General features: G+C 44.8%; 1 protein-coding gene across 1 annotated transcript in view; it reads left to right on the top strand.

Moving 5' to 3' along the window:
* LOC118405513 (titin-like) overlaps positions 1-27,842 on the top strand; it is a 130,426-nt gene that overhangs the window by 18,443 nt on the left and 84,141 nt on the right. Inside the window, exons 36-84 of the mRNA XM_035805016.1 lie at positions 387-489; positions 777-1,076; positions 1,426-1,728; positions 2,032-2,189; positions 2,490-2,619; positions 2,848-3,035; positions 3,195-3,306; positions 3,579-3,714; positions 4,095-4,261; positions 4,613-4,912; positions 5,251-5,402; positions 6,001-6,130; positions 6,495-6,791; positions 7,972-8,153; positions 8,607-8,718; positions 9,023-9,144; positions 9,502-9,667; positions 10,087-10,207; positions 10,611-10,786; positions 11,227-11,471; positions 11,806-11,975; positions 12,306-12,487; positions 12,779-12,924; positions 13,208-13,349; positions 13,663-13,836; positions 14,152-14,280; positions 14,479-14,790; positions 15,154-15,313; positions 15,709-15,854; positions 16,252-16,373; positions 16,798-16,957; positions 17,742-17,869; positions 18,227-18,398; positions 18,750-18,875; positions 19,246-19,416; positions 19,694-19,981; positions 20,338-20,637; positions 21,008-21,202; positions 21,544-21,875; positions 22,143-22,365; positions 22,754-22,881; positions 23,181-23,345; positions 23,724-23,868; positions 24,404-24,706; positions 25,225-25,530; positions 25,935-26,216; positions 26,581-26,708; positions 27,058-27,229; positions 27,618-27,745. Coding sequence (XP_035660909.1) covers positions 387-489; positions 777-1,076; positions 1,426-1,728; positions 2,032-2,189; positions 2,490-2,619; positions 2,848-3,035; positions 3,195-3,306; positions 3,579-3,714; positions 4,095-4,261; positions 4,613-4,912; positions 5,251-5,402; positions 6,001-6,130; positions 6,495-6,791; positions 7,972-8,153; positions 8,607-8,718; positions 9,023-9,144; positions 9,502-9,667; positions 10,087-10,207; positions 10,611-10,786; positions 11,227-11,471; positions 11,806-11,975; positions 12,306-12,487; positions 12,779-12,924; positions 13,208-13,349; positions 13,663-13,836; positions 14,152-14,280; positions 14,479-14,790; positions 15,154-15,313; positions 15,709-15,854; positions 16,252-16,373; positions 16,798-16,957; positions 17,742-17,869; positions 18,227-18,398; positions 18,750-18,875; positions 19,246-19,416; positions 19,694-19,981; positions 20,338-20,637; positions 21,008-21,202; positions 21,544-21,875; positions 22,143-22,365; positions 22,754-22,881; positions 23,181-23,345; positions 23,724-23,868; positions 24,404-24,706; positions 25,225-25,530; positions 25,935-26,216; positions 26,581-26,708; positions 27,058-27,229; positions 27,618-27,745 — 9,135 coding nt within the window. The remainder of the gene's footprint in view (positions 1-386; positions 490-776; positions 1,077-1,425; positions 1,729-2,031; positions 2,190-2,489; positions 2,620-2,847; positions 3,036-3,194; positions 3,307-3,578; positions 3,715-4,094; positions 4,262-4,612; positions 4,913-5,250; positions 5,403-6,000; positions 6,131-6,494; positions 6,792-7,971; positions 8,154-8,606; positions 8,719-9,022; positions 9,145-9,501; positions 9,668-10,086; positions 10,208-10,610; positions 10,787-11,226; positions 11,472-11,805; positions 11,976-12,305; positions 12,488-12,778; positions 12,925-13,207; positions 13,350-13,662; positions 13,837-14,151; positions 14,281-14,478; positions 14,791-15,153; positions 15,314-15,708; positions 15,855-16,251; positions 16,374-16,797; positions 16,958-17,741; positions 17,870-18,226; positions 18,399-18,749; positions 18,876-19,245; positions 19,417-19,693; positions 19,982-20,337; positions 20,638-21,007; positions 21,203-21,543; positions 21,876-22,142; positions 22,366-22,753; positions 22,882-23,180; positions 23,346-23,723; positions 23,869-24,403; positions 24,707-25,224; positions 25,531-25,934; positions 26,217-26,580; positions 26,709-27,057; positions 27,230-27,617; positions 27,746-27,842) is intronic.

Genomic DNA, 27,842 nt, shown 5'->3' on the forward strand with positions numbered 1-27,842 from the left:
AGATCTGATTGGAGATTAGTGCTAAATACCTTTAATAGTCTGATGCAGATGTTGAATTAATACGTAAAGCACAACCGTTCCTCAGTAGCTGTAATAGTTGCAAACTACAGAAACTTTTATTTGATAGTCTCTTTACGATACACGATGCTGAACTTAGATAACTGTTGTTTTCGACCAGCGTCATGCCAGGGCTGATTAAATCTACATTTTCGCTAAACGTCTATATGCACTACTGGCAAATATGTACACAAAAAATGATGAACAGCTTTATCATATGTTCTAATTTGTATGAAGATTTACATGAAAATCAGCACATACGACCTGAGTGTATGTACTGGTGTGAAAGGCAATAGAAGTAAAAGTGGGGTGTTTGTATTGTGTTGCAGGTTCTTAAGATGAAGGTGACCCGACCCGACAGTGGTCGCTACACCGTACAGATATCCAACGTGTGCGGGGAGGTGTCCAAGAACATCAACTTGGTTGTTCTGGGTAAGCATTTAACCTTTATTTTGTGTTGCTGTCTTTTAAGTCATGCTTCTACATCGTACATCGCATTCCATTTGTAAAAGGGTAATACAAATTCAGGTTTAGTCGCTCAGGAATAAACAAAATTTTGTGGAAAGCTAGCCTTGAAATTATATCTTTTAAAAATTATTAGAAGATGGGAAACAAGAAACATACAAATTATATTGAAAAAGTTTAAACTTTGTTCCAACACAAAGAAGGGACTCACCAGAAACATAGAATTTACTGTAATGTGAATGTCCATCTTGCAGACCGCCCTGGCCCACCGAGGAACATCACAGTGAAGTATGTGAAGAAGGACTCGTGCGTCTTGAACTGGGACATCCCTGAAGACGACGGCGGCTCCCAGATCACGAACTACATCGTGGAGCGCCGCCTGCCGAACGAGAACCTGTGGCGCAACGTCACCTCCAACATCCGGTCGCGCGTGAGCAAGGTCATGGGTCTGAACGAGGGTTACAGCTACTTCTTCCGGGTCAAGGCTGAGAACAAGTACGGCATCGGCCTGCCGGTGGAGACCACAGAGCCTACCCTGGCTGCAGATCCTATTGGTACGTCCCGAGAAAAACCCCACAAGAGACATCCTAAATTTAAAGGATTTCAGTAGACATGTTTTCAATAATGACTTTGGATTGATGAATGCCCTCATATGGCCATGGAAACCTGAAAAGGTCCTAAATGAATAGGATTTCTTTTGACATGTACCAGTAATGACTTGGCGTTGACGTCTAAATGATCAGATATTTTCCTCTTCCGCTTTAACAGACAACACTCACCTAACGTGTAGACGATAAGGCTTATCAATAATCTGAAAAGCATGCTACTTGACAAGTAAGTATGATATTAAAAACAGTTTATGGAAACATCATAAATGATTTATGCTTACTTCTTTTTCTCCAGACCGTCCTACTGAACCACGTGACCTGGAGGTCACGGCCGTGACCAATAACAGCGTGTCCCTGAAGTGGCTCCAGCCGACGTACGATGGCGGCAGCCCGCTCACCACCTACATCGTGGAGCGGTGCAGACTGGGAGAATCCGACCACACGCGCATCAACACGGACGACCTGCTGGAGTGCGCGTACACCGCCACTGGCCTGAACCCTGGAGCCAAGTACGAGTTCCGGGTCAAGGCCAGGAACATCCGGTACATCGGACCGCCTTCCACGCCTACTCCCTTCATTGAAGCTAGAGATGACACAAGTAAGGAACAGACTTTTACTTTCTGTAGATTTTAGATTAACGATTCTAGCACAGACACACCTCAACGCCTATAGCTGTCTGGAGAAGGGGCGGGTGTGCTGACTAGCAAGTGGTACTAGGAGGAACGTATTTCTATTTTCTTTACATGAGATAATGCATGTTTTCTATTGTTTCTGTAATGATTTGTTACTGATCATCACAGTGTACAGTAAGCCGTCCTTTAAACACTCTTATTTGAAGTTAGAGATGACAGTATAGTACTGTATAAAGAATCCTAAAAAGTCCTTTCTTCCACTCCCACAGAGCCGCCTAAGATTGAGCTGGACCTGCGCCTGCTTGACGTGCTGGTGGTGCGGGCAGGTACCAAGGTGCACCTGGAAGGGCGCATCGCTGGCGTGCCGCTGCCGGCCGTCAAGTGGTCTCGCGGAGGAAAGGAGATCGCAACCAGCGATCACTACGAGGTACGTTTTTATGTACCTTCTGATCTACCATATTATTTAAGATAATCGATGTACTAATAAGTCTTGCGTTCAGTTGTAAGTGACGTACCTCAGAATTACTTCTATATACGGAATAATTAAGATTATGGTAAAATAGCATGACAATCCCTCAGCAGCTTTCTGAAAATCTGGTTAAGGTTACAAATTCTGTCTTCTGTAGAAGGTCTAGATTTGAGGGTCCCACGACTTAGTGCTAACTATTTCTGATGCAGTAGGTTATCGGATGCCACATAGAATTAACCTGAACGTTTTTTTCTCCAGGTGACCACTGTTGGAAAAGAGACCTGTCTTACTCTCCGATCCGCCAGGAGGCGTGACACCGGAAGCTACGAGGTCAACGTGACAAACTCTGCTGGCGCCATGAACGCAACGGCCAAGGTCATCGTTCAAGGTCAGTTTCATGAGTAGATCATTTTAGTAAATAATCATCTTCCATGCAGACTGCATCTGATGGGCAGGTGGCAACACCGCGTCCCTTTCTTTGGAAACCTTTAGATGCGTATTCTAAGGGGGTCTGTGGTATTTTTGTATCAGATTGTCGCGCAGTAGTGCAATAGAACACAATTTGGAACAGAGAGCCACTGCTTTACTTGCGCTAAATGTTTATGTCACCCCACAGATGTTCCTGGCCCACCCGTTGGCCCGCTCAAGATCCGCGAGATGACGTCAGAGTCCATGACCATCGAGTGGAAGATGCCACATGACGATGGCGGCGCGGAAGTGACGTCATACCTAGTGGAGAAGATGGACACGAAGATCGGCCACTGGTTCCCGGTGGACACGTCTGTCACAAAGTTCTCTCTCAAGGTTCGCGATTCCACCATCCTCACCTCTTGACATTTTAGTATTAGCCTTTGGATTTTCTTGTGTTTTCTTGGCTACCTTCCTCTCCTGAATTTGCCGTAGATACCACCCAACTATTCATTCATTCGTTTATTCATGTTAATGTTAATTCATTCCTCACAGGTCACCCAACTGATGGAGGGCCACGAGTACCAGTTCCGCATCCGCGGCAGGAACAAGATCGGTCTCGGCGAGCCCTTCGTTTCCAAGCCGAGGATCGCCAAGAGACCTTACGGTGAGTCAGATTTCGAAATCTTACCAGCTTAGAGTGGTATGCAAATATAAAGTTTCACGACAAATTCGATGTTTTATATGTAACTTGTGAGGACGCGTTTAATTCCCTACTTGTACACTGCGTTCCTAGACCTGCCAGGACCACCGACGACACCGTACAAAATTTTAGAAGCATGTAAAGGGCAATCCAAATGTGCGAAATTCGATGTTCTTATATCTAATTATAACGTGTGAGAACTTGCTAAATTCTCTACTTGTTTACGGCATTCCCAGACCTGCCGGGCCCGCCGTCCGCACCCATCGTGCACACGGTGTTCCCTGACAACGCCACGCTGATCTGGCAGCCACCAGAGTCGGACGGAGGCAGTGAGATCTCCCGGTACATCCTGGAGAAGAAGGACATCAATAGGTACGTAACAGCATCCGTTAACCAGCGTTGTTAGAATCATATTATGTTGCCTCAGCTGTTTTCAAACATATATTTCTTGGTTTGGATCGATAGCGGAATGTCCCGGCTTGATATAAACGACAGCTAAACTGTCACTTGGTGTTAGATTTACGTTCTTTTTTTTGCTTTTTTGTTTGAAACTTTGAGAAACTGAAATCGGCCCCATTAGATAGAAAAATTCTTTAATCATTGACTGTTAAAAACACGTAAAACACGTACCTCCAAACTTACCTCCAAATCGGCCCCTTTTTGGTGAAGCCATGATGGAAAAGGTGAACGTCAGACAAAATGTAAGAAAGGTCAGATTACTAACCACCAATCGAATGTTTTGATTATTCCAGCATCAAGTGGGTTCGCGCGGTCGAGACGATCAGCAGCGACACCCGCTACAACGTGCCGAACCTGGTGGAGGGGATGGAGTACCAGTTCCGGGCGGCGGCCGAGAACGCCGCGGGCCTGGGCAAGTGGGGACCCCCGTCCACACCCATCATCGCCCGCGAGCCTATCGGTAAGAACTGGTCATTAAACACTTAATATGTATTTACGTAATAATGAAAATTAAAAAGAAACGGACTCGTTGAATCTCGAATAATGATGCAAAATGAACATACCGTTATATGGTATTTTTTGAATATGGAAAATATGCTTCAGAATCTACAGAACTTTTTGTAATAAGAAATGGAATCATCTATGAAGGTTGAGCGTGAAGCTTTTTGCTATTATACTGAATCTTTGAACTGTAATATTTGGCAAATGAAGGGGATATATTTTGTGCAACTAGATCTGGTAGAAAAAAGTTTTTAAACGAAACAGTTTCTATTTGCATTTCTAACGTGTAGTAAACTTGTTCTATCTCCAGACCTGCCGGACCCGCCTGTGAATCCCAAGTGCATCGACACGACCCGCTCATCCGCAACCATCGCCTGGAAGAAACCAATTCTGGATGGTGGCAGCGACATTGTCGGATATCTCGTGGAATATCGCGCGGCCGACAGCGAGAACTGGGAGATCGGAACGCCAAAGATCCACACACTGCAGTTCGTGGTGACTGACCTGACGGAGGGAGCTGAGTACTACTTCCGGGTCAGCGCCATCAACGAGGCTGGTGTTGGTCCTCCTGGTGACTGCCCTGGAAAGGTGCTCATCAAGGACATCCTGGGTACGAAAGCATTTCCTGTATTGAATTACATCTTATTCAAGGTCGCTAAGAGTCCATTAATAATATTGGTAGGAAGAAGGATAAGATATGAAAGATATTTGCCTATGCGACATTAATGGGAGGAATAGGTGTTTTATCTAAATTGTTCTGAATACTTGATGTAGGAAAGCTGGGTGTTTTTTTCTATAAGAATTGAAAATGATTGAAGCTCTTTTCAGAACTGAGCTTTTCTTTATGAGAGCAACAAACAGCATCTATTTATCTATTTCCCAGACTATCTTTCTTGAATCAAAGAAAGGTGAAAACATATCCCTAAACCTTCACGTTTTTACCCCCAGCCTCTCCAGACTTTGAGCTGGACGCCAGCATGAAGAAGACGCTGACTGTTCGCGCCGGGCAGCCCATCCGCATGTACGTGTCTATCAGCGGCCGGCCTGAGCCCGAGATCCGCTGGGAGAAGGAGGGGCAGCCGCTGGACTACAGGGCTGAGGTCTGTGTCAAATACGTTGCATTCAATGGTTACAACATAGCTTAAAGAATACTGTAAATGTATTAAAGTTCGCGGGGATTTAATTTCGCGGTAGCGGGAAAAAGAACTTTTCGCGGTGGATTTAAGTTCGCGGTAACACCATAGACTGCAATCTAATATCATGATAGAATAATATTGGCGGTGGTTTTAAATTCGCGGTGAAGTGGTCACCGCGAAAACCGCGAACATTAATCCACCGCGAACATTTCTGCATTTACAGTATATAGAGATGCCTGCATTCTCCTTTTCTGTTGTAAGGTATAACTAAGTTATTTTGATATACCGTAAATCGTAGCGAGAGCTTTGAAACTCCATACTTCATAGCCAGATGGTAACATTTTGCATAATTGACTTCCTGCATTTAGCATAACGCGGCGTTTATACATTAAATGCAAAAGCGATCAGTGAAAAAAGGAAAAGACTGTGTAACTTCTCAAACTAAAAATTTATAAAATAACGCCATTTCTATTAAATGGAGTAATACCCGCTTTTACAGTATCATATAGAGCAATTCTAGGAAACTGATATTAAATGTTATCGTTGTGATTGCCATATTTAGGTGGAGAACACAGAGTACTCCTCCCAGCTCGCCATCTACAACACAAACCGGTACGACGCCGGGAGGTACGACCTCATCCTGAAGAACGCTGTCGGTGAGAAGACGGCTTCCGTCAACGTTAAGGTGTTCGGTAAGTCAGACTTTGGTTTCTATCGAATGATGGAAGGTTAGATTTAAGCTGAGAAATAGAAATATCTGGTATTAACAGAGATCTGCATGGTTTTACATATCAAACGGAATGACCAAGAAACAAAAATGACAAGAAAATTCATCTGTAATTTCTCTCTGATTTTGAAGAAAAAAGAACTATGGCTGCAGTAAGAATGATATGTACTCTGGCTAAATTGGCTCTATTTTTCACGCATTAATTCCATGTGTGAAGAAGGAATGAATTTTTTTTCTGATGCGTTGTTTGGAGATTGAAAGTGGATACCTATACCTAATGCACAAGTTTTTTTTATGTGCACAACTATAATGTGATGTCTTCTCCCCAGACACACCTGGACCACCTGGCCCCATCACCATTAAGGAGGTGTCCAAGGACCACATGGTGATCACCTGGACGCCGCCCACGGTGGACGGAGGCAGCGCTGTCTCCAATTACATCGTGGAGAAGCGTGACGAGAGCCGCCGCACATGGAGCACCGTCACCACCAACAACCCCAAACTGTCCTGCCGCATTCCCAACCTGGTCGAGACGGTCACCTACTTCTTCCAGGTGTTCGCGGAGAACAAGTACGGCATCGGCGAGCCCGTGGAGTCCATGCCTGCCAAGGCACAGGACGCAGTCGGTAAGTGTGGACTTGTTTTATGTGCTTTCTACTTTGTGGTGGACAGAGGAAAGCTCTGATGGGGCACGGAAAATTGATGGAAGCTCCTTGAATGGAGTGTGACAAAAAGGACATCAAAGTGTTCTGCCTCACCGCATGGACCCGCTGGAATGTAATCTCCAAAAGCAGACCCAACGGTGCCTTAGAGATTGTATCAAAGCTGGCAAAGGAGAATAGCCGGCCAAAGGGAGATAGCCGGCTAAGGGAGTCAAACGGCCACCGGTGCGCCTGGTGCCGCTATACTAAGTCCCTGGCCAGCTTTGATACTATTTCTAAGGCACCGTTGGGTCTGCTTGGAGACTACTGGAATGAGCATAACTGCCTTTAAGTTACCCATGTACCATGTGCACATAAAAACCGCCAACTTGTTGAGCCTTGCCATTGCCTACCCTGTATGAGTTCCTTGCAAACTCACTGAACAAATGCTCCCTTGCCTCTGTGCCATGTGCACACTGACACAACCCAGTTGCCCGTCCAGTTTTTGATCCCTGCTGTGACCTGCCTGCTGCTGATTAACTCAGAGGCACCTCATAAGGACCCCTGTCTCGCGCTCGGCCCTGGCAGGCGGCTCGACCAGGGTGCCCAGAGCAGGCTCACGTCTCCTGAGTTCAAACATGGTGATACAGTTGTTTCCATGGCGATACAGGAGAGACAGCTGAGTTGCTAGGTGGCTGTTGCATGGAAGCATGGAACGTTAAATCGTCGTGTCAACAATTACTTACAGGTGTTTTCCATCTGCAAGACCCAAACTTCAATTGATTTTCACATGATCTGGCCTCAGTGTACTGGCACTTCTTGTCAATTAGTACAAAACGTCTACCACTCTAAAAAAATTAGTACAAAACGTCTACCACTCTACCATTTACCTTTGAGTTACATAGTCCTTGTGCTAAAGGGTTGGGCTATGGTCGCTTCCAGTAGAAGCCGTGTCTATCTTTTCTGGCTGTATATTTGTATTGAGACAGCATTTCTATCCTGTTTTTCTATTCAATCTCTTTTGATAATGCACAATCGAAATGTTACGGCTGATTCATCGCAACATCTGAACAGATCATACGCCGATCTGGCACAACGTAGGGTAAGGGTGCGTTTCCATGTTTCCTTCTTGCTCGAACTAAAGATTCGGTGTTGTATTTGCCAGGCCCGCCCGGTCCCGTGGTGAAGCTCCACGTGGCAGACATCACCCGCATCACCGCAGTCCTGGAGTGGACCAAGCCCACCTTCGACGGAGGGTCAAAGGTCACAGGTTACGTGGTGGAGACCCAGGAGGCAGGAAGTGTCGAGTGGGAGAAGGCCGGACTGGCGACGGAATGTCACTACCAGGTACGTCATCGGGAAAAAGGATTATATTACCGGGAATATTGACTGGTTTACTACTGTATACCTGCATAGCAAAGGCTTTCATGCCAGAACCAGTAACAGTCTCAACCTACTTCCATCATTCCCAAAAGTCCCGTGGCGATGACCTGCATAGCATCTCATAGCAGAATATGATATATTGGCAGATAAAGTTAAATATGTAGCAAGCTAAAACTATAGAACAGGATTCTGACGATTACAAAAATCAGTTTTGTCAAACGCATTTTGTACAAAATGCAGTTTTCACCATAGGGGTATGTTTCATCGATTCATATTGAATGTCATATTCATATCGAATGTCATATTCATTAAATCTACAGTTGTTGTCATTGAGAAAAAAAATATCATCATACCAGATGTGTAAGTAAGGTGCTTTGTAGTTTTTGCTAAAGGATGAATATTGACTTCTACCCACAGGTCCTAGGCCTGACCCCTGGACATGGCTTCCGCTTCCGGGTCAAGGCCCAGAACGCCGCCGGCCAGGGCGACCCGTCCGACACGGAAATGTACAAGGCTCAAGATGAAAAGAGTAAGCATACAGCCATGTTGTGATATACTCAATATACATACAAAACCTCCAAGTACTGATTGCTCGTAAGAATAGTGATCCAGTCTTGATCCAGATAACACGTATCAATCAAAACGTGTCAAAAGCTACTCATTGCCATGTCCCTAACAAGAACAGATGCAACATACATTGAATCACCGGAAACTTTTTATGACAATGCAAGACCATGCCAGCCTTGTTGTTCGCAACAGAATTAGATACAAAATTCCCATCACTTGCCTGTATGGTAGATCAGACAATAACTGTGAGTTTTTGTTGTTCACAGTTGCTCCGAAGATCAACCTGGACGTGACCATGCGAGAGACCGTTGTGGTAAAGGCAGGACACACACTGACCATCTATGCTGGCATCAGTGGCAAGCCTGTGCCGCACACACGCTGGGCTAAGGTAAGGAAACCAACTTTTCTGTGCCATGTTATAGTGCCTCCTAGTGAGCACTGTTGGTACTGCAACTGGCGATCTTCCGCTACTAGAGGCAACAGTTAGTATCAATTTTCTTCCAACAGTGACTGTTTTAAAGGTAGAGTATGTATTTCCGATGTCTGACAGCACATCTTGGTCACGGAGAATGGCCTAGTCTCGATCTCGCGAGAGAACACGAGACTAGGCCAGGCTTGCGTAGAGGCAACAGTCTTGCAAAAGAAAACTGGTGTAGTTGCTTGTAGTGTTTCATATTTTTGATGATACTGTTTACTTCTGTATACGTGTAACGTTTGTCAATACCTTTGCCTTCATACATTCCAGGACGGAGCGATGATGAAGCCAGACAGACGTCTGATGTTTAAGAAGTCTCACACGGAGACAAGGTTTAGTCTGAAGGAGGTGACCCGCGCAGACGGAGGAACCTACGCACTCAGGGCCTACAACGACGCCGGCGAGAAGACCGCCAACGTCTTTGTCAAGGTTCTTGGTAAGGATCTTCAAAATACTATTGCATACCAGTATAGTATTGCGCATCTAAATAAAATCAACAATTCAACCTTTCCCTTTATATTTCGGTGTAGTATCGTCCTTATAAGTTAGTGATTTGACATATTCACTCGTTTTTTTCTAGTTAGAGGTTCTTAGTGCTGACTCGTTCTGCCAGTTCCTTCTAGTTGCCCTTATAAGAAATATCCGTTTGTGTGGATATCACTCAAAACTCCGGAAGTAAATTTCCAATCTTTATCCAGTTGTATAGATTAAATTACCTTTAGATATTGTTTACTTGGATGTCTAACCTTCATAAAAACATTTTACTGCAATATTATTCTGTATATGTACCAATCTGTCAATAAACTAATACCACAACTGTGACCGTTATAAATGAGTACCCCATCCCCCTTGCAGACAAGCCCGGCCCTCCCGCCAGCCTCCAGATCGATGAAGTCACCGCCAACTCCGTCAGCATCTCATGGCGTCCGCCCACCGATAACGGCGGGGTGGAGGTCAACAACTACCTGGTGGAGAGGTAAGAGCAACTCTTACACAAACCATGATATTCCATTTAACACTAGCTTATCAGAGCTGAATACGTATATTTTAAAAGCATGTTTCCATATCAGAAAGAAGACAATGCGCGTCTTTCCCAAGCCTATGAACACCACGATTTATTTGCAAAAGTCTCAGCAATCTAGATACTGAATTACGTTCAAGTTGTATTTTTTTGTTGGCAAGCTGAGACCCTCCTGCTCATTTACGACAATGTTTCAGTGGTGTCCTACAATGAATCTTTTGTACCACAACACTTTCAGTTCTTTCTTTCCAATTCTTTCTTCGCAAAATATGGATGTTGCCAACATTTCACAGACATGCTGTCTTTTTTCTGTACAACAAAAGCAACCAAATGATATGATGACATTTTACCTCCCCAGATGTGACGTGCAACGTGGCGTGTGGCTGACCGTGAACGCTAACGTGACCAGGTTCATGTTCAAGTTCCCTGACCTGACCAAGGGCCGTGAGTACGCCTTCCGCGTCATGGCCGAGAACAGGATCGGCGTGGGCGAGCCCGCCGCCACCGAGAAGGTGGTCGCCAGGGACGCTGTCGGTGAGTACATTGTGAAAAATTAAACTATAGCTGTGGGTGTGTAAAAAGAGTTTCTTTATTCTTCGAACGCCGCTACCGTTTCATACAGCATTCCATAACTGTCCAAACCCTTCATGATTTGCTGTCACGGTTTGTACCATTGAAGACAATGAATTTAGAAGCCTTAGAACTATTGAATGACACATACTTTTGAGAAGCCCATGCATGTGGATGTGCATATAATGAGACGTGATCTACGTGACCTGTTCTTGGTAGTCCGTAGGATTTTATAAGTCTTCAACCCAACTTAAGCATGAAGAATCTTGTGTATAGCACTTACCTTTGATTTTAGTGATCATTTCTGTTATCTTTATACAGTGTAGGCGCACTCAGTGCTTAAAACACTGCTTTACATTATACATGCGTGTGCTTAATCCCCGTCCCTATCCCTTGCCCCACAGAGCCCCCGGGCCCACCCTCTGCTCCTGAGATCACGGAGATCTGTAAGGACGCGATCGGTTGCGCCTGGGAACCGCCTCAGTACGACGGGGGTAGCGCCATCACCGGCTACATCATCGAGCGGCGAGAGAAGCAGTCCCGCCGCTGGATCAAGCTCAACCGCGAGGCCGTCAAGAAGCGCGAGTACCGCTCAGAGGGCCTGCTGGAGGGCTTCGAGTACGACTTCCGCGTCCGTGCCGTTAACCAGGTGTGTAGCTCTTGTAAATCGTTAGATGTTTGTAGACATCCTCCAGTCTCTTCAGTCTCAGTGCTTATATGAGACTAGAAATAGGAGGAGTTTCAAAGAATCAGAAAAAACACAGACAGGTAGCTCAGCAGTGATTATGATCAGTAATTAAGGGTTGTATCTTTCGGCTAGTTCAAAATGCGATTGTGATTTTGAGTGTTGTAGAGTTTTAGTTGAACTATGCTCAGTATTATTACCGTATACCTTGAGCTAGAACTGCATCTGTGGTAAGAAAATGACGAAAGAGTCGGAAACAGCAGGTGGGAAATAATTTGACCGTTTGAATGTTCCCCAGGCCGGCCCTGGAGACCCCAGCGAGCCGTCCGTGCCGGTACGGGCCGAGGAGCAGATCTCCCCGCCGCGCAACCTGCGCGTCATCGACTACTCCCGATCCTTCATCACCATCGCCTGGGAACCGCCAGAGTTTGACGCTGGTAGCAAGATTCTCGGATATTTCATCTGGAGGTTCGTAAACGTACTTGTTTTGATGTGAAAGAAGGTTAGCAGGTATTACCTATGTATATTTGCTACTACTTTACGTTTGGGACCGCACCTGTTAACAGTGACACCTACATGTACTGCATAACAGAACCAGTCAGATCGCCCCGAGAAAGGTGACAGACTCATTCAAATGTCAGTCTTGACTAAACACTTGGTTGTGTATAAAGAACATTGTCTTACAGTACCACGTTTCCGGTATTTGGTTCTTAAGAAATATCTTGGGAAATATATACAACTGTGCCAGTGTTATTGAAGAGGTGGATACTGACTTATACATTATGTTTTCCACTCCAGACGCAACATTGAATACAAGGGCTGGGCACCGTGTAACGAGAAGATCTGGACGGACCGCCGGTTCCACATCAAGGCTCTCACGGAGCACAAGAAGTACCTGTTCATGGTCAAGGCCAAGAACTCTGCTGGGATGATCAGTCTTCCGGCCACCATCGGACCTGTGGAGACCAAGGACGAGTTCGGTCAGTCTGATACTTGTATCACAAGCTGTGAAATACTTCTTAATCCATCTTAAGCTGTGAAACATAGATTTCTGTCTTTAAAGATATAACTTACAAATGCAAACAAGTCTTTGTCATATTTCTAAAGTATATTAAATGTTTTTGAAGAAATCTTGTAAGCATAAAATGATCAGACTGTCAAAAATCATTTCCCTCTGGTACAAGCTTTCTATACCTTTGCTAGGGTACATGAAATTCAGAACATAAATCGTCGACATGATTGCACTTCTAACAATCTTATACCCCCCTCAGAGCCTCCAAAGATCCTCCTGTCGGAGACTTTTAAGGACGTCATCACCGTGAAGGCAGGTGAGACGGTCAACGTCAACATCAACTTCACGGGCCGCCCCCGCCCCAGGGCCACCTGGGAGAAGGACGACAGCACGCTCACACTCAGGGTAAGGACAGGACTTACCTCTTTAAGGACAAGTCATACGTCTTAGACGACAAGTCTCACGTCTTTAAGGAGTTTGATATGGAGACAAAAATGATTAGATGAAAATGGAAAAAATTGAATAGGAAAGTCTTTTAAGCGAGGAATTTGCACTCATTGCACAAATTAAATTTTGCAGAGAATTATGCATCTGTATGGTTTTTTTTGTTTCGTACATTGTATTATCAGTTTCTTTAGAGCTTTGAATTCTTAACAGTTGCTATAATACCTCGAACTTTGACCCGCAGGACCGTATCCGAGTGGAGACGACGCCTGAGAACAGCCTGCTGACTTTGGAGAAGACCGAACGGTCCGACACAGGAAAATACACGCTCAACGTCAGGAACGAGGCAGGGCAGAGGAATGCCATTGTCCGCCTTATCGTACAAGGTGAGGAAAATGTGTTGAACTTAATACTTTCCAGACGAGGGCAATATGTACATGGAATAATCCGAGGAGATCGCCAATCGTTGGTTTTGGATTGGCATTGATCATCTCAGTGACTGTTGGAAACTTTTTGTCTAGTGCAGCTTTTGAGATGACAAACAAAGGCGAATGAGTTTCTTTTTATAGAATGTTTTTTAAACGCCCGAAAGCTCAGTCATTTACTCCAGTGTTGAACACTACTGGTGTTCTAAGCTATATCATGACTGGCATGACGCGTCCACACCCAACTTACCTGTGATGTGTTTGTTGTTTCTAGACAAGCCGTCGCCGCCGCAGGCTCCCGTGGAGACCAGCAAGGTGAGCGGCGAGACGTGCATGGTGAAGTGGAAGCCGCCCAAAGATGATGGTGGCAGTCCAATCCACTCCTACATCATCGAGAAGCGCGACACCACGCGTCAGGTCTGGACACGGGCCGCCACTGTGGACGCCGGTGAGTTGGGCAAACAGGGTTTAGCAATGATATTATAGTTCAACCCTCTTTCTACTATACGTGTACATGTATGTCTACACATTGAATTCTGAGAGACTAAATTTGAGAGAAAAAAACGTAAGTTTATTAGATCTTCATTTTAGAAGAAACTGGTCAACCTGACCTCAGTGTATTTAGAGATGTTTATTTCAAACACTTGAGCCAAGACATATATGGTCGTCTCGTGTTTCTTATTCTTGTCTCATACTCGTACTTTATATCCCCGATATGTGGATAATAATCTCTTACAAACGCGTTTTCTTGTCCGTTCTCCAGGCAAGCTGAGCGCGCAGGTGACGAAGCTGACCCGCGGCCAGCAGTACGTGATGCGCGTGTCCGCACAGAACGCCATCGGCACCAGCGACCCGCAGATCGGGGAACCCTTCCTCGCAAGGGACTTTTTCGGTACGGACAAGGAACTTAACTTTGTCTTAGCTCTTGTCCTGTAGTAAAACAAGCTGTATTTAAGATCAAGACAAAAAAAACACTCTTTAGGAATGGCAACAAATTGGCATAGTTCTTTCAGCTTTATTCTTCCATGTGCTTTTGTCATCATATACTTTGCAAATTCCCATCTTACATTTTTGCATCTTGCCCTTCCAGACGTTCCGGGCCCACCTGGCCAACCCCAGATCATCAAGGTGTGCAAGAAGTACGTGCACCTGACCTGGACTCCACCAATCAACGACGGCGGCAGCAAGGTCACAGGTTACCTCATCGAGAGGAGTGACCTCTGCCCCTCCATCACGACCTTCTGGATCCGCTGCGTGGATGACGTCATCAAGGACACGGAGTACGTCATCCATAACCTGTTCGAGGGCTGCGATTACGAGTTCCGCGTCACGGCCTGCAACGCCGCGGGCTGGGGCATCCCCAGCGAGGGGTCAGAGGAGGTCAAGGTTCGCGACCCTGTCGGTAAGTCATCTTATTGGCCGTATAACAAGTGTCATACAAACAGAGGAAGTATAAAACTTTGCGAAGTGAAACATGGATGATCTGCTATTTCTGTACTGTTGGTGACAAATGAGCTAAGCCTACCTGCCTAATACCTAAGTGCGTAGGCCAGGGCCTGGCCCCCTGCTCCTCGCCTTCAGAACTCTCCAGGTTGCACGGTCCATTGCACTTGTTTCCGCAAACTTGAGACTCCAGTGTCCTTCGTAGGCAAAATCTAACTTACAGGAATGGTATCAATAGTTGAGTATTGCTTATGATCTTTATGACAGCTTCATTGTTAAATTACTCCACGTACTAAACATGTACGGATCCTGCCGTCCACAGCGCCCCCTGTCGCCCCTGGCAAGCCTGAGCTGATGGAGCTGACCAAGTCCTCCATCAAGCTGAACTGGTCCCGCCCGTACTACGACGGCGGTAGCCCCATCATCGGCTACATCCTGGAGGCCAGGAAGGAGGGCCAGGAGGAATGGGCCAGAGTTCACAGGTCAGTGCTGGAAATAATAATAAAAATTCTCCAGTTTTGGCAATTTTCTCCACATATTATGCAAAATGTATAAAATGTAACGTTTTGCTAATTTACATATTCGGGATGACTACCCAAATTCATTTAATGTTTGTAGCTATTAGCATGCTCGTGACAACTTGGATGAAACCCTCAAGGACAACATGACCATTGCAGTATATGTACTATACATGACGCTTTTCTTCGGTAAAATAGACACCCCTTGTATTGGACAGAAGCTGGTCAATGATTACATTTAGTGCTAAGATTAGTTGTTTTCCATGAATGATCATGAATGCTCTGTCGTGAGCCAAACTAACCTAGACACTGGAAGATTTCAAACACACATACCAAAACCTACCGTTCCCTCCCTGCAGGCCTGAGTACATTATTGAGCGAGAATGGACCCTGAAGGACCTGACGGAAGGCACCAAGTACGACTTCCGCGTCTTCGCCTTTAACGATGCCGGGCAGAGCGAGGCTAGCGAGAACTCGGGCATCATCGAAGTCAAGGAGATCATCAGTAAGTTCTTATCTCTGTATCTTAGAGACTGCTTGTCGCATTTGTATGGATAAGGTACATGTAAATAAGATGACACTTCTAAATATGTCTTCATGTCACTCATACCTAAACGTTCTGAGAGGCTGCCTTGAAGCCACAGTTAAGTCTTTAAGATATATATTAGCCACACATTTCATGTGCATCATGATCCAGTATGAAGAAAAGAATCTGATATATCTGGTCTTCATGGGCCTTATGATTCTATCACTCCATTGTACATTAAATAATTCATAATTACAACATGTCACATATTTTTCTATACGATTGCTTACTGTTATTCGTCTACATTCTTCAGTAGCCCAAGCTGCATTTGCCAATAAGTTTTTAAAAGATTCTAACCGTTGTTGTGTGTTTACAGTCCCTGCAGATGTTGAGCCCGACGCGAGCCTGTGGCGCACACAGATCGTGCGCTCCGGAACCGCGCTGCGCCTGTTCGTCCCCATCAAGGGCAAACCCACACCAGAAATCACCTGGACAAAGGTAAGAAAGGCATCTCTTATGAAGCTACCAATGTACATGACATAAGACTCACATGCATGATGCATGCTGTAACATGTACAATTTCACTTTAGGTACCAATAAGAACACAGGTGAGGTGGTGAAATGGTATTAGATAGAGCTGACATCCTGGTACTTAAATATGTTTACAGCACAAGTTTGTAAATTTCAAATATTCTCAAATATCTAATTTCATAGACAACATCGAATGTAAAAGTTGGTACTTTTAAATTCTGTGTCATGTGAGTTAGGCTGTACATATATGCCGATACCTCTAAACTGTTTATCATTGTAACATATTCAAACCATACTTGAACTTTAAGATACAATGAACATGTAATAACTGCAAGACGAATTGTACAGTAGTTGTTTATTCATTTATTTATTCATTTGTTTGTTTGTGTAGGGTGAGGAGAACCTTGAGGAGCGTGCGAACATCACCAACACGGACACAGCATCCATATTTGTCCTGCCGAACATGCAGCGCCTGGACGCCGGGAAGTACTGCATCACTGCCGAGAACAAGGCCGGCAAGAAGTCTTCCTTCATCAACGTCAAGGTGCTAGGTGGGTAACAATGACATTTTTTAAAGATATCATTTATCAAAAACAATAGAATAACATACAGAAACTACGAAGCGAAAGTTTAAAATTAGAATACGTAATAAAGAATAATAATGATAATAATAACAAACTTAAGAATAAAACATACATTCTTATTGTCTAATGTAGGGTAGTTGGTGTTCAATAAGAAAGAATATCCTGTATTATCTACTACTTCTTTAATATGGTGCAACCAGTTTTTCTTGTAATGCTTGATAGCTTCATTTTATTACGTAGAAATATGACATATCAAGTCCTAAATGTTCATACATACCCACTTTATAAGCGAGACGTCAATTCAGATAAATGAATTAATTCTATTTCCCAGGTGGCTTTAGCACGTAAAGTAATAATTGAATTACAATTGTAACGTAATTACTGCATCTGTATGAGGAAACCCGTCTGTTGACAACCCCTACGTTGAAAATGGGAACGGCCGCTTAAATCATATGCTAATATTACATTCTTTTACATACGAATACGCAGAGACGAAGAAAGCACGCTAGCTCGTAGTAATCCACTGCAAGGGTTAAAATGCACTAGTTAGAACATTTGGAACAGCTTGGTAGGATAATAGCTTGTAGAGTTTACAGATTTTTTCACATCATTTCATCTCCAACGTTTATTTGTACAGCTTAAATTGTAGAATACCATTTTGTGAATAGCGTACTTACCCCCCCTCCCACTTGGTACCAGTGTATATGATTTGAAATTGCAGAGTTTCTCACCTGTTTTTCTTCACCTCCAGGTCCACCTGGACCACCTGGCCCTATCAAGGTCAAGGACATCACCAAGGACTCTTGCATCATTCAGTGGTCCGCTCCAGACGATGATGGAGGCTCAGACGTCTTCAACTACATCGTGGAGAAGAAGGAGGTTGGTATTGTTTCTTGCCTAGAATTTGTCCTTCATCTGACCTTCATAGTATAGCTAAATATGTATGAAACTTTGTCTTTGGAACGGTTTAGAGTTTAAAAAAACATATGACTGATTGAATTGCATACATTCTCCTTTAGGCGATGTTTTGTATTGTTCTATCGTAGAATTTAAAACAAGTATGTAGTTCACACAAAATATAATGTGCTCAGCAATACAGTGTACTGTATTTGATTTATTTGTCATATCCACAGTGAAGCTTGTACTTTAACTGGAAACGCCATTTCAGGGGCAAAAAATGTGATAGAACGATAGTTAAACATGTTTATTCCTCCTCCCCCCCTCCACCCCTCTCAGGCCGGTCGTGTTGGCTGGGCCACCGTGACCTTCAAGCAACAGAAGAACACCTACCGCATCACCAACCTGGTGGAGACATGCACCTATTACTTCCGGGTCATAGGTGAGAACAAGTACGGCATCGGCGAGCCTGTGGAGACAGAGGAGCCCATCTGTGCACTGGACCCTGTCGGTAAGTACCTTTCTCCAACTCATCTTAAGACTTTGAAAATACATCTTGTCCCTACTATCTCTTCAAACCTTAAATGATTCAGTAAAATTGTTTGAAGTGCAGCACTACACTTGACTGTAACTCCGTAAAAGGTATGTAGAAAAACTGCTAACAGAAACGGGGACAATGTTATATTCTTAGTAAGATCGTGCAACATCATTTTGAAACTACATGGCTATATAACAATCCAATCAACGCAGACAATGTAATAGGACAAACGGGGTACATGATCTACACGGCCAAAAAATCTTTGTTTGATGACAAGATATAAACGGAAGAAAATTAAATGTCTTTAATGTGTCCATCTAACAGAGCCGCCAGAGAAGCCCAAGAACCTTACCGTGGAGGAGGTTACCCCGGCAACCGTCTCCCTGGCCTGGAAGAGACCAGACTGGGATGGAGGCAGCCGCATCAGCGGGTACCTGGTGGAATACCTCGGTATGTGGGAACTTGATTTTTATTGCGGGATGTTAGAAACCTCAAATTTTCCTTCTTTTTTTATCTTTTTGTATGCGCCTGGCAAGGGACTTAACAAGATTCATTGTCAAAGAAAGAACATTGTCATTTCAAGACTTCATTATGATTATAGAATGATGGCCTATCATAAAGCTTTATTGAGAAATAAAGACAACTTTTTTCCTTTACATATTGGATCTTTTTGCCACTGTATCATCGTTAATTTCATTTTTAGCCGGAGGTCTGCTTGTTTATGATTACATTTGTTTATCAGTGTTTTGCAATCATGTCCATTTCCGAACAACGAAGACAACTTTCTGACATGTGTATCTTCCTCTTTTCTCCCCCGTAGCTCCTGGTGAGGAGGAGTGGACCAAGGCGGCCACGGCCAGGAACGTGAGCTACACCGTGTTCGGACTGGACCGCGACCAGACTTATCGCTTCCGGGTCACGACCCTGACGGAGCTGTCTCAGAGCGTGCCGGCCGAGCTGCCAGAACCAATCACATGCAAGGAGGAGCAACGTAAGTACAGATTTCGGCCTTCCCGTTACTTCATCTCAATGTTATTTAAACAGCTACAAAGAGTTAAATTGGGCGACCCATCTGTTTGAAAATTAGAGAACGAAGTTAATGGTCAAGGATAAGTTGCACTGCTGATCACCGTTCATAGGCTATATGTAATAGCGCTTGGACACTGCACAGAAAACAAAATAAGTGTTTCATCAATTTTAGATGTCTGTGACCGAGGTAAACAATGGATCGATAAATAAACTGTTCTTACCCCCCCCCCCCCCTCTAGTGGCTCCGACCCTTGACCTGAGCAGTATCAAGGGCGACACGCTGATCGTGAAGGGCGGCACGGACCTGACCCTCACCATCCCGGTCCGCGGCGCGCCAGACCCCACCGTCGCCTGGATGCATGGCCTGCAGCAGATCCAGGAGAAGGGCAGATACTTCACCAAGAAGACGCGCGAGTTCACAAGACTCCAGATCAAGAAGACGAAGAAGGAAGATGGCGGGAAGTTCACGATCACGGCACAGAACGTGGTCGGAAGTACCTCTGCTGTCTTCAACCTGAAAGTACTTGGTGAGTGACATTTCCAACTGTTTTGTTCATTCCCTCTCGATGTAACCCGAAGCACAACAGTAATACATTAGATTACAAGGACTTTTCACTAAAATACAGTTCAAAATTCTGACAGTTTAAAATGTTCAGAAAATACTTCAAATCTTTTAAAGAACAGTTCATTTTCGTGGGTTTGTTTTTACCTGTCTTGGCTGCATAATTATATAAAGTTATTGTATATAAAATGAATGTACTGATATGATGATAGTTTGAAAATGATAATATCCCTTTGATGTCCTGTCCGACAAATCTGTACTGGCTGCATATAAAATGAATGTAATGCAATGATGATAATTACTTTAATGTCTTACCCACAGACAAACCTGGCCCTCCATCCGGCCCCATCACCTTCGATGACGTCACAGACGAGTCGGTGATGCTGGGCTGGGAGGCGCCTAAAGATGACGGTGGGAGCGAGGTGACGCATTACGTCGTGGAGAAGAGCGACGTACGCACGGCGCAGTGGCAGTACGTCAGCTCCGAGGTGCGCCGCACGCACCTGAAGGTGACGGGGCTGAACAAGGGCGCGCAGTACCAGTTCCGCGTCAGCGCAGAGAACCGCTTCGGCGTGGGCACTCCGCTCAAGTCCAGCAACTGCTACATCAGGGCGCCGTTCGGTAAGTCAGGGCACCTCTCCTATAAATGAACATGAGGACTACCATTTATAATACTAACTGTAAACCCATGTATGCAAGCACTGTATTGTTACCACGAGTGTACGAACTGCAAACGAAAGTATATGTACTGTAGCCCAAGTGTAGGTACTGAAAACTCAATTGCATGCATTGTACGTCCAAGTACACATACTGTAACCAAAGTGTATACGCACAATCAATCATCCGCAGGCATCGTAGTATACGTACTGTAAGCTTATAATTGATCACACGAACAGTGAATTTTTTTCTAGCTGATCACAGTACTACAATGAAGCCAACGCAAACTTTGATATATTTGTGGAGTACTTCAATGCCTACATGTTTCCCACAGACGTTCCTGAGCCGCCACAGAACCTGAAGGTTGTGGGCGTGACCAAGTCGCAGATCAAGATCGCATACGACCCACCGGAGAACGACGGCGGCGCGGCCGTGACCGGCTACATGGTGGAGAGGAAGGAGAAGAACTCCCCCCGCTGGATCAAGGCTACCAAGATGCCCATCTCAGACACGGAGTTCAGCTCTCTGGGTACGTCAATTGGACTAAAGCATTGTTTGATTGAAATTGCTTAAAGTTTCATTTGAAACGCAAAAGTGCCATCGATAATTCCCTAGATACCAAAAGTAGTTTCACTGGATTGAACTCAGTTGGAAAGTCAGTTACATTAGAAATCGAATTGACATTAAGAAAATGTCATATTGTGGCTTGCGTCACAGACAAGTACAAGTACAACACAGGTTGGGTATAGCCATAGACAATAGATATTCTTCCTATATTCAATTCTGGTGATTAATTCCTTAGACACACTTTGCTTAGTAGTTGCTCAGAAGAAGAATGTTGTTCTGATCATTGTGATTTGTCTTCCCCAGGTCTGATGGAAGGCCTGCAGTACATGCACCGCGTTCGCGCCGTTAACCAGGCCGGCACCGGGCCCGCCTGCGACCCCACCCCGCTGGTGATCGCCATGGACCCGATCGCCCCGCCGCGCAACCTCGAGATCCTGGAGGTCAGCTCCAAGTTCGTGCACGTGCAGTGGAAGAAGCCCATCTACGACGGCGGCGCCCGCATCACGGGTTACGTCATCGAGGCGCGTGACGTGCGCGCGGAGAAGTGGGTCAAGTGTCACCTGGGCGAGGTGCTGAAGCTGGAGCACGTCATCACTGACATCAAGGCTCTACAGAAGTATCAGTTCCGGGTCAAGGTGGGTAATCTTTGAATGTACATGAATCTAAAACATCCTGTATAGCATCATTCCAGGTCCTTTCCTCCATCGATTTTCAGGACCATGTCTTTCCATTTGAAAAAGTTTACGATTCTGGTACTGCATCAGGGATCATTATCACACATTTTTATCATCGGAATACCTTAAAAGCAGCATAAAGATGACGGATCATGACCACAATAATCGCTATTTTTCAGAGGAAAGTCATGATCCGATCCAAAATTTCCGTTCTTATTTTCACCCCAGGCCAAGAACGAGGCAGGAAACATCAGCGAGCCGTCCAACCTGGCCGGCCCCGTGCTGACCAAGGACGACCTCCAGCCTCCAACCATCACTCTGGACGCCAAGATCAAGGACAACAAGGTCCAGGTTCACGCCGGCGACAAGCTGGTCATCTCCGGATTTGCTGGTGGCAAACCTGTGCCGACCATGATCTTCACTAAGGGCCGCTTGGTGCTACGCAGCCAAGGTAGATTCTACATTCCCTACATCTCAAATAATCTCCTTCCTTACATGCTGAAATTTAGGATGAGTTATTTCCTTTAGAGAGGCTTATGGATTCTGTTTTTGGTTGTCAGTTATGTAAATTCAAAGACAATTTCATCTCTTCAATTCATAAACGCATGTTGCAATACGTTTGTCAAAATTTATATCCGAGTCGTATTGTTGACGTTGGAAAGGTATCTATGTTTTATTTCGGTTTGTCATTTTTGCCAGAAAATACGCGAATAATAATAAAAAGTATTTTCAAAGAAAATCCCTAAGAAATCCCAATTTCAACACTGAGGAAGCAATGCCAGTGATTTGTGTTCTTTTGCTATATCTAAACCATACATCATTATCATCTCCCACCTCAGGCCGTGTGTCGATTGACCAGAAGGGGAAGGCATTTGCCCTGTGTGTGAGCGACGCTTCCCGTGCTGACGCCGGGGAGTACACCATCACTGCAGAGAACAACAGCGGATCAGTCACCGTCAATGTCAAGGTAAACTGTTGCTTTTTTTCTTTTTCTACATTTCACTAGTTTTAGGGTGTGGAATGCATAACTAAATATCATTGTGTCAGGATTAGGCCAGCAAGGCTATTCTATATCTCAAAACGTCAAGTTGAAAACTTATGGCCGGGTAAATCTGACCAAATCCACTCCCGAAACTCAGTGTACAGATATCCTCTCATGTTTTTTTTTCAAATCTACAAATTTTATGACTATTATCTTATAAACTTTATTTGCGTGATTGTGGCAAAAAGAACAATATCGATAAACATCGACCTCCTCCCGCGCAGGTGTTGGTGATGGGCAAGCCCGGACCCCCCATGGGTCTTCAGGTGCTGGAGACCACGCCCGAGACTTGCACCGTCTCCTGGCAACCGCCGGAGGATGACGGAGGAGCAGGCGTCACTAACTACGTCATCGAGAAGATGGACCTCAAGACCAAGAACTGGAAGAAGGTAACTATTTGCTTTGTTTACATCTTTTCTAAATTGGTCTTGCTTTCTTCAAAGTACAAGCGAATGAGAGTATGTTTCGGTAAAGAATGGTAACTTCCATCTCAACCAGAACATTAGACTGGAGACTCATGTGCTAAGATATCTACGGGAAACAGCAGCAAATGGAAGATGATAAAGACCTGCACTGATTGGGTTATCGATTGCAGAGTATTTTTCTGCCTCTCTATAACTAAAAACAGTCATTATTATTATCATTATTATTAACGGTTTAACCTGGTTGTGTACAAGAATTCTCCTATGTCCTAATCACGGAATCTTTTAGTCATTTTGTATCACATATCGTACAGCTCTGTAAAATTTATATGTTTCTCCGCCAAGGTTTCTGGAGCTGTGAGAAAGACCACCTTCAAGATACCGAAGCTGATTCCGTTTAACGAGTACCAGTTCCGCGTCAGCGCGCAGAACATGTTCGGTGTGGGCGATCCGGCCACAACCGGAAACGTGCTTGCACGCCATCCGTTTGGTACGTCATGCTATAGACTTCTTTCTACTCTCTTTCTGAGGTTATCTTATCGTAGCCATTGTGAACTTTTAGTGGGTGCTAATGTTATTAATAAGACAATGTTGAAACCATTTTTTGCCGAAATACACACAAAATGTAAATATAATTGTGATAAAGTTCAAGTGTTAGATAGTTTCCAGGAGACAGAAGGATGCCAACCAGATAGTTTTTATACTGCTGTGTTTGGTGACAACAGTCAATACACCATTGGGCAAAAGACGACGTGAATTCATGTGTATACTTCCGATGAAATCAAATCATGTAGCTACTTTAAGCAATGACAAGTTTGGGCCAACAGTCGCGCACTTCACTAACCGACTTGATTTTGGTGCTTTAACTGGTCGATTTTTTTTCTCCAAAGACACCCCCCGTCCAAATCAGCTAGCTAGCAATGACAAGATTTTTTAAAACCGTTTTCAACCGTCAACAGTTGAAGCACTTCACTATTCAGTCTGAATGCGATGCTTAATTGCTGTGACTTTTTTTTCCTTCACAGACACCCCCGGACCCCCCGTCCATGTTAAGGTGAGTGAGATCACCAGGGAAAGCCTCAAGCTGCTCTGGTCCCCTCCCGAGAACGACGGAGGCTCCGAGATCCTCGGCTTCTTCATCGAGAAGAAGGAGAAGGTGAGCGTGCGCTGGGAGCGGCTGAACAAGGAGCCGGTGATCGAGACGCGGTTCCGCGTGGAGGACCTGGAGGAGGGGCTGGAGTACGAGTTCAGGATCAGCGCCGTGAACGCGGCCGGAGTCGGCAAGCCGAGCGCGCCGACCCTCCCCATCACAGCACAGGACCCTGTCGGTCAGTAACACAAATATGTATATATAATATTGAGGCATTGTAGCCACCATAAGTAATATTTACATGTAGGTCAAGGTAAAGGTAAACGTTATTGCCTAAGATTATTCTTCTCAAGCCGAGCGCGCCCACTCTGCCTATCACAGTACAGGACCCTGTCGGTCAGTAAAACCTGCAAATATACCTGCCAAATATGTATATGTTACTAATTTATCTCTGCAAAAATACATATTGATTATTGTAGCCACTTTATGTAGTATTTTCCACATTATCGCAATCATTAAGGATCCTTGAGTGGTCACTAAAGACAGGTTTGACTTAAATAATGCCTTACCGTTAAACTATCTTGACTGTTGTTTTTGTGAAGAAAGTCTGAAGTGTCAAAGTCGGTACTTCAGTACAAATTAAACAAATGATCCCATTAAAGTCCTTTGTCTATCAACAAGATGTATTCATGTACATGTAGAAAGACATTGCACATAACGTTACTAAGACTTCTACTTCACAATCTGCCCTTCCAGACAAGCCCGGCCCACCTGGACCTCCCGAAGTAGAGGACACCACCAGGACCTCCATCTCTCTCACCTGGACCAAACCAACTAGCGACGGGAGGAGCAAGATCATCGGCTATGTCTTGGAGGTGCAGCCGGTGGGCACGGAGGAGTGGACCAAGGTGCACACCACCTCCACCATCAAGCTCCAGTCGTACGTTGTAGACGAACTGACTGAGAATAAGGAGTACGTGTTCCGCGTCAGCGCCGTGAACGCTGTCGGAGTGAGCGAACCCTCCGCTTCCACTGCGCCTACCGCTGCAAGGGAGAGGCAAGGTGAGGAACTGTCGTCGAGCCTTTCTTATCATTACTAGCTGTGGAAGCAATGAGGAAACAACAAAAGATTTCTTCCTTGAGAGAGATTATACGGTTATAACATTATTCGCCTAATGATTGGGGTGTTTTTATAGAGATAATCATGGCTGCTAAATTGCTTCTACTGCTCGTAAACGAATTTTGAGAAGCAATTAGTAGGTATTTTTTTTTAAAGTAGAATGCTGTTTTATTGTGATAACATGCAGATAATACAGGGCAGCTCAAGTACAGCTGTACTATTACGAAAAGAACATAAGTGGCTAATCCTAAGAATATACACTTGCTAAAGTAGAACATTTGCTTTAAAAGTTGACTTCATATTCAAGACTGATATACTAATGAGCTGCACCATCTCCCTCATACAGAGCCTCCCGAGGTAGAGGTAGACGCCAGCATGAAGCGCAGCCTGACAGTGCGCGCCGGGAACCCCATCCGCTTCTATGTGGGCGTGAAGGGCCGCCCGGCCCCCACATGCACCTGGCACAAGGAGGACGTGGACCTCAAGACGCGCTCCAACATCGAGACGACCGAGTACTCCACCACCATGACCATCGCCACCGCCAACAGGGACGACGCTGGGAAGTACGAGCTGACGGTCGAGAACCCGCACGGGAGCAAGACTGTCGGGACATACGTCAAGGTTTACGGTGAGTTTCATTTTTCACTTTCACTTTATTTCTTTCACTAGGAGCGTACACCCAGGCCTGCTTTTCAGGCAGTCCTGGACTTACATTTGAAAAACACAAGTTTGCTAAGTTAGAATTACTTTGAGTTGCTCCCTTTCAAATGCGACATCAGAAGTCACAGAACATTCACTGAAGTCATTTTCTCAATGTGCAGATATTTTTTCTTACGAAGAAATACATATATTGCCTTTATTATAGTGATTACATTTTTGTTTCCTATGTGCAATAAAGTTGATATATAGCAAAACCAGCCAGTACTAAGCAGACATATCCACCTTGAGGAAGTTTCCCGAAATCTAACACGACGTTTTCTTGGTTCCTTCAGACACGCCCGGGCCGCCTGAGGAGGTGGTCGTGAAGGGCGCGACCAGCAAGACGGCCGTGATCGACTGGGACCCGCCCAGCAAGGACGGAGGCAAACCCGTCGTCGGCTACATCCTCGAGAAGAAGGAGGTACGTTGTCATGGAAACCATAACATGCAAACAATAATAAGGCCAGCCAGGGGTTACAGGATAAGAGGAGAGACATGCATTGAGCATACTACGTACTAAGTCCTACCACACTATTCCATACATACATACATACATCGGCATACTCCTAGAGAGTTGTACCATACTATTTTAGAAGTAAAAAAATAATGTCATACGTATCTAGAAATGTATGAGATTCTGATATAAGTAAGGGGGCTCGTATTGAATGTACTAAAGTTCTTTCCACACCACTCCAGGAGTGTGAAAGTAGAATCTGAAGCGTTGAAAACCTCACCTGCTGTAAGATTTACCTGTCTTGTCCCTCCAACAGGTGAGCCGTCGCACCTGGGACACCATCGACTCCGACATCGTCAAGACGTGCTACAGGGTCACTGACCTGGTGGAGGGTAACCAGTACTTCTTCCGCGTGCTCGCCGTGAACGACTTCGGCATCGGCGACCCGGGAGAGACGGAGGCACCCACACTGGCCATAGACCCAGCTGGTGAGAAAATATTAATACTGTTTATAAACATAAATACTGTTTAGTACATAACATCTGCTCTGAGTTTGTGGAGAATTTGTTCTATGATACTTGTTAACGCTCTGATTCCATTCAATTTGGAACAATAATGACAGCATGAAAATAGTCTTGTATTACTTTAACAAGCCATCGAAAAAGGGGAGGTGATAAGCTGTTGGAAGAAAAGTATTGCAAAAGTACACAAGAAATTGAACTGTTTTTTGTTATTCTATCAAATGTCAATGGAAATTGTATCAGTCCTGCACTTACTGTAAAAGTCATCATCGGCAATGGTAAACATGTTGCTATGTCAGTCAGTTTAGATAATACAAGATCTTTGAAGATAATCTGTTTGCTGTCTTCCTCCCAGACCAACCCGAACCACCCAGGAACTTCCACGTGACGGAGATCACGCCCAACAGCGTGTCGCTCGCCTGGAAGAAGCCTGACTACGACGGCGGTGCGCCCATCACGAGCTACGTGGTGGAGATGCAGCAGGTGTGTGGACATGTTTGTTTGTTTGCTTGCTTGTATTGGAAGTCCTAGTAAAGCCATTAAACATGTAGTACTAATATATAAAAAACATGACCCTGTC

Source organism: Branchiostoma floridae, chromosome 18 (assembly GCF_000003815.2).
Source record: "Branchiostoma floridae strain S238N-H82 chromosome 18, Bfl_VNyyK, whole genome shotgun sequence".
NCBI lineage: Eukaryota > Metazoa > Chordata > Leptocardii > Amphioxiformes > Branchiostomatidae > Branchiostoma > Branchiostoma floridae.